Source organism: Opisthorchis viverrini (genome assembly GCF_000715545.1).
Source record: "Opisthorchis viverrini unplaced genomic scaffold opera_v5_50, whole genome shotgun sequence".
Lineage (NCBI taxonomy): Eukaryota > Metazoa > Platyhelminthes > Trematoda > Opisthorchiida > Opisthorchiidae > Opisthorchis > Opisthorchis viverrini.
The window spans coordinates 2043455-2049863 of record NW_008751706.1 but is presented as its reverse complement, the minus strand read 5'-3'; the positions used below and the strand labels follow the sequence as shown (position 1 = coordinate 2049863).

Here is a 6409-nt window from a genome sequence, read left to right as displayed (position 1 = left end):
TCGCATGCCTCTCCATCAGTAGTATCATCGGTTACACTGGAGGCGAACTCCAGTAAAAGAGCTGAATAGTTCAATGCCTGAATCATTTATTACCAACTGGGAAGGAGACCAAACACTTTACGGTAGAGGAGTGGTGAAACCCATCTACCTTCTATATGAGTTTGCCAGAACTGCACGTGAGCTTTTTTTATACGCAAGATCTGATACCAAAACACAGTAAAATATGTAGCGAAACCGGTCGTGGGTTGTCGAAGAATTCTCAGCAACCTTATGAGTAGTGTAGTACGTCTATACATGTATCGATTGTATTTATACTTTGATCTGGGAAGTTCAGAGATTATGAACAAAATTTCACATACGTCTAGCTTCTGACTGTCCCTATTCGAAACTACTCTGAGCCACGTGTATTCATATAAAAAGCCTACTGTTTTCATGTTCCCATTTCCGTTTGGCAGATTACTTTCACCTTCACTCTAAGTCTGAGTAGACCATCCCATATGATCCCCCAAGGCACTACAGTACAGCGGGGAAAGATTTTCGGACATTCCCTCAGAGATCTAGTCAGGTAAGTTTTCTTTCGGTCAGTACTTTTTCAACAGGACCAGTACTGATGGTCGCCTGAGATATTTTTCTTCAGTTTGATTTGTCTGAGAAATTTCACTACTTAAAAGAGTAAGTAGTCTATCGTTCACATTTAGCCTGTGTTGTTTGTTCATGTGTTGTTCAAAAACGCATCTGCTCTAGCCTTCAATTCCAAAATCGGCGTCAAATAAATGATGTTACTTACCATTAAAAAGAATACAAGAGGTGTTTTTCCCGTTGAGAATACACAACCTAACGTTATATCAAAGGGACTCACATTTGAGTTAGAGCGGCTAGCCGTTCCGATCTGTTTCCTACAATGCCGCAGTCCTACTGACGGGTTTACAAAACCAAGTATTCAGGAATCTTCAGACATTTCTGATCGTTTACATCATGTGGCTTGTTCGGCGAAGACCCACTGTAAACCCGTCAAGCTGAGTAACCTGTTCAACGCAATGAATTGCCTCGAAGCACACAAAACAGCTGTTCCATTCCATTACGCCGCTCTTGTTTTCGCGTTGCGGCCCCTAGTAACTGTCAGGACGCGCCCAGGCAGGAAAAAAGGCCATGTACAGAGAATGACGCATCGCCAAGGTCACCAGCGGTACGACACATCCGGAAAGTAGGTGAGTTGGCAGCTCACACCAAACACGGCTTAGAAACATACGATCAGCGTAGTGGGCCTGAAGGTGTTCACGACCGAAACACCGCCATTGGCTGTACAGAACGGACAAGTGAACGACCATATTTGGTCATTTAGTCATCCTATATATTAACGCAGACGCTCTGTATGTTTTGTCCTGACAATACAGCCATGTCGCGAGTTCTCTGTCTTCTCCTTATCCCGTAGTCTGGCAGGATGATTGCAGGCGTAACCAATAGATGGTCACCCACGATACAACAGTAAGAGATCATATCATAAATGCACACCCGACAGATGCTGTGCTGAGCACAATTTATTGATTTGCCTCGCTGAGCATGAGAACTAACTTCATGGATTATACGAGCCAGCAGATAAGCTGATCTCAGACAGCTGGTTACTGTGTATGACATCATTGCTCGTTTTAGTCAACGGAGCCTGAGCGGACTATTTAACCGTGGTAAGTTTCCAAAGCCACCATCTTCTCGGGTTGCATTCCGCGAGCTCTTGTCCAGGGGGACAGTGGGTAACCACCGACTTATTATCTACGGGAATTATGTAGGCCAGAGCACCCGTCATCGCTCAAACAGTTCATAGAATGAATTGGCAATATTCATGCTGGTATATACTTGTGGTAGGATCTTACACGGAATTGTGCAACTGATGAAATAATGCACGGTAACCTGCGCTGGAGCAATGAATCAATTTAAGCAATCCTCTCAGTGCCGCAAAGAACATTTGTCTTCTGTTTTTCCCTGAATCGCTACATTATTCCATCCCGCTTTCCTAAAATAGGCAAGCCTTCAAGACTCGTTTCTACACTTATCTGTCCACTTCTAAATGGTTCCGTAGTATACATGTGGTCAACAGTTTTTCGCCTTTTGACGGTGACAATATATGTTCGTATGGTCTTCTTACATCTTTATCATTCTCATAGCAGGTCTCCCGATCGGGTTCCGCGTTGTGAGTAACTTCACGTAAACAGTGGAACTTCCATCTGAGAAGTCATCACTCGGGGAACCAGTCAACACGTGATGTGGTTTACGCGACTGAAAGATGACCAGCAGTATGCCCTAAGTGCGAGTTAATCACACGGTCGATCAGCCACTGGCTAATTTTTCAAACTAATGATTGGAAGGTCGCAGTTTCGAAACATCCCGTAGAGTTTAGTGAGATGCTCGTTGGTGATGATCTCCAATAAAAATGAACAAAAAATAGCTATCCCACAAAACCCCAAAACTGCAAACAAAAAGTTGCCCAGTGGGTTTCAAGCGTGTGCCACGCTACCTGACTGGCAAGTCCTGATTGGCGAGTCAATCGATTGTCACAACCAGGACAGTTATAGGGTCGTCGTTCGATGAGTCAGACACACCAATCACATCGCTCAAGTGTGAACACGTTCGCTTGTTCAGACGTGAAAATTCAGATACGTCCAACGTGTGTTGGTAGAGAAGTGGTTACACGCTCGCCTCGCATGTCGGATGTCCCGGCACGGCTATTGGATATGCACTGCTGATGAGCCCTAATAGGAGCGAAACTCGAGTCCAGTGCTTCCCATTGGAGTGGACCCACCGGAATAATTACACCAGAACAGGAGGACGACCGCTCAAACGAGAGTAGTGTGACTATGAACAAAAATGAAGCATCTTTACAATGCCTCTTGGCTTTCCAGCGCAGATTAGACTCAGTTAGAGGATGAAAGCTCAGGTGAAACTTACCGAACTAGCCTGAAACTCTTAAAAAGAAGCCGTGTATCCAAAACCTGTTTACCTGCCTGGTGAATCCTAAAGAAGATGGAACGTTTGCCTTGTTCGAACATTTCACTACTCGACTAAGCGCCTTCACAGCTAACTCTTTTGGTCAACTGAAAGTCTCTGGTAAACTAATGTTCATTCCCTCACACATGACAGACGATTTTAGGATTGAATACCATAGAATATTTTGAACAAACAACTGTGCAACAAGGATTAAAGCAAAAGTGAGAAAATATCGTATGTCCTAGTTTGTCAACAAAACGTTTTCAAAACACTGCAACTGAGAAAAATGTGACTAAATGGTTATCACTTGCCCCAACTGTTTTAGGCCATCGCCAGGGCAGCTCACAAGACAAGTGGATGGTTCGAGTAGGCAGAGTGTTGTGTGAGTCAGCGACTATTTGCGGTGAATTATCATGAAACCAATAATGGCCGATTATGTTTATACATAAAAAATATACAACGATTCACTTTGGTCGATCGATACATGTTTCTCTCTTGGTCGAGCAAGCCTGGTTGTATCTGCCGTTTCCAAAATCCTATCATGATTAGTAAGTGAACGATCCTCAAGAAAACAAATATGCTCGGAATGCCTTGATCAACAGCTCGAAATGACAACGACAAGCACTGTAACAGGATAGACAGAAATCAGCTGATTCGCCCACCTCGTCAGCTGTTTACATGCTGTCAAGGTCACGAATATGGCAGGATAACGGACAAACAAGTCAGTGGAAACATTACCGTGAATAAAGTTCATCAGCACCCGGAACAGGCTGGATAAAGTTCTGAGGCCGGCCTAGCCATAAATTCCACTTGTTTACAGTAATTGGGTTTGTAGCGTCCAGTGTAATCGATGGTTATTCTTCTGACATTTGAACATTCCTTTTGCTTTTTTATGGAAAGTTTAAGGTCCAAACCTAATCCGACGTTTCTGTTGGCGTGGACAACATTTTCCAAGGATTTCTACAATCAGTTGAATACCAGTCAAGTGCCGGTTTATTTGAGTCCGCTAACATGTCCTCTGATTGGTGTATTCCTGAGATCAGTTGGCAGTCACGTGGGACCAGGTTAGATGCGTGCGTGTACGTCTGATTGTGCGAAATATGACTGGGAGATGCCTCCCACCATCAAGTGGCGAGCAGTTGCTCTGGATGGAATTCAAAGCTATTAAGTATCAACCTAGACGCACCAGTCTTTTGTTATCTCCCCCTGTGTATACCTTTTTCGACGTTCCCCTGGTAGCAAGCACGTCCGAAGAGCCGATAGACGACTGTCTACAAGAATTTCTCAGCACTTTCGAGAGAACTCAGTACTTAATAGCTTGAGAGTTCCGTCCAGCGCATTCCCTCACCACTTGCTGGATTGCATTGAGTACAAAAAACAAAGAGTTGTTCAGAGTCACAAATATCTGAGAAGCAACATTTGATTGCGCTCTGCCAGATGGACGCCACAAACCCAGTTTGTGTAAGTAGGTTAAATTTGTGAATAACCTCCCCCTTGCCTTGGTAGAACTTTGGATTCTGGGAAACCTGAATTACTGGGGCCGAAAAAGCGCTTCCTACATTCAAGTACTTGAGAAAAATTACTGAAACCGAATGAAGCAAGTAGGCTTAGTCCCTTGGAAGCGATTGAGAAGTCATCGTTTTGGGCAAAGTTTGAGAAACATTCGGCAGATTTGTTGCTGGGAAATGTTTCGCTTTTGACGCAAAAAACTTCGTCAAGCCAAATGACTAGTGTACGAGATTTTTTGAAGTTTAAGGCCTGACGAAGGTTTTTTATATCAAAAACAAAGCGGTGCCCGGCAATAAATCCACCGATTGCTTTTGAAACTTTTCCGAAAAGAATGGACCAACTTCTGGTCATTGGAGTAGGGCTGACATCATTGTGGGCGTAATTCAAGTACGAATAGTTTCTACTAGAACATAAGGTGGACGGAAGCTGGGCCAACCTGGTCATCCCCAGGAAGGGCGAAACTGGTCGTGGGCGGTTGAAGAGTCTTCAGAAAACTTATGAACGGTTTCCTCATAAAGAAATCATCTGTACGTTCGCATTTATGAATACACTAGACTATTAGTTTGACGGTCAGTGTTTGGCATCACAGAGACCACTCTAACGCATACTTTTGCCAGTCGTGATCCTGGCAAAAAAAGATCTATCCAGCTTCAAAGGGTCTATCTTCTGAGCGATGGAGTCCCTTAGAATGGTAACTCCAGAGGAATAAACCGTAATTGAATAAAGTACCGACAGTTTCTGGCGATGAATCAAAACCATGGATGTGTTTTTAGGCTCAATCTCAACTGTCCATTTCAGTAGGTCCAAGTGTCTCGGCGAAAAAAGGCCTCTCAAACGAAGTAAGGTACGGTTTTCTGTTTTATGAAACATCTGTGATATCCAAAGCACACGGAGAGGTCCTTGTTACAACGGATTTTTTCCAAACAGGTTACTTACAAACCATGTGAAAAAATCAACCTTGCCAGTTAGTTTTCATTAGGACGGTGAAACACATTATGCTTTCTAGAACTTCGGCCAACTATCAGCCAAGTGTCAAAGCGCAGCTAGCAAGCGCACCTCTGGTCTGCTCTTGCGTTTTTAAAGTTTCGAGTTGGGTACAATAAGACCCTCAAGCTGACTATCACAAAATGTCCTCTAAACTACTCTTGGCAAACATGGATCGTGAAAATAGACTGAAGGTGTCATGTTAACTGGTTTCGGTGACACTGAGAATCTAACTGGCGAAAGAGCGTTGAACACTTTGTATCCCGGGTTTGAAGATAAGGTTACTGAAGATCTCGGTGTTGGATATGTGAGTGCAGGTCATGTTGATGCGAACAAAGTTCAGTGTTAGCGGTGTTGTGGTCCGCAAATTCACACTATCTTCTGCTTCTTTCTAGCTCCCTTTTATTCAGCTGCAACAACTTTCAGTTCACTTCCGTTCCTGTTCGAGTTTCATTCTCCTTGTCTGTTTTTAAGCGCGGCGATTTAGGACACTTCAGTCCATGGGCACCTACCACATCGATCAGAACGAGCCCGCTGTGCGGGTCAGAAGATGTCTCTCAGTGACTTGCGTCATTGCATAAAAGTACACCGTTAATTTATTGGTCGGTAGAATTCGTGTGCTGACTAATACACGCAAGATAATTTCTTGTCTATTGTTACATGTAATCACTTTCTAGCAGTTACATCTTGATTGTTTCTACGGAACACCATTCTCTTCAGGCGAGATTACGATATGAGTGGCGAGAAAAGCCAAGCTGGATACAAACCAAGAGTTCCCAAACTCGTCCTAGCCTGCACGGATGAGGTCTCCCGCCGAGGATTACGAGAAGTTGGCATTTATCGAATTTGTGGCTCCAACAACGAAATTCAAGCGCTCAAAGACATTTTCGATCAAGGTTGGTTAAACTCCGGCAGACTGATTTTTAAATGAAACGAG

The 6409-nt window shown here is 43.8% G+C and overlaps 1 protein-coding gene across 1 annotated transcript in view; it reads left to right on the top strand.

The window, feature by feature from the left end:
* T265_03503 (hypothetical protein) overlaps positions 1–6409 on the top strand; it is a gene marked incomplete at both ends in the record, with an annotated part of 91637 nt that overhangs the window by 70617 nt on the left and 14611 nt on the right. Inside the window, 2 exons of the mRNA XM_009168003.1 lie at positions 456–565; positions 6193–6368. Of these exons, the coding sequence (XP_009166267.1) occupies positions 456–565; positions 6193–6368 (286 nt within the window). The remainder of the gene's footprint in view (positions 1–455; positions 566–6192; positions 6369–6409) is intronic.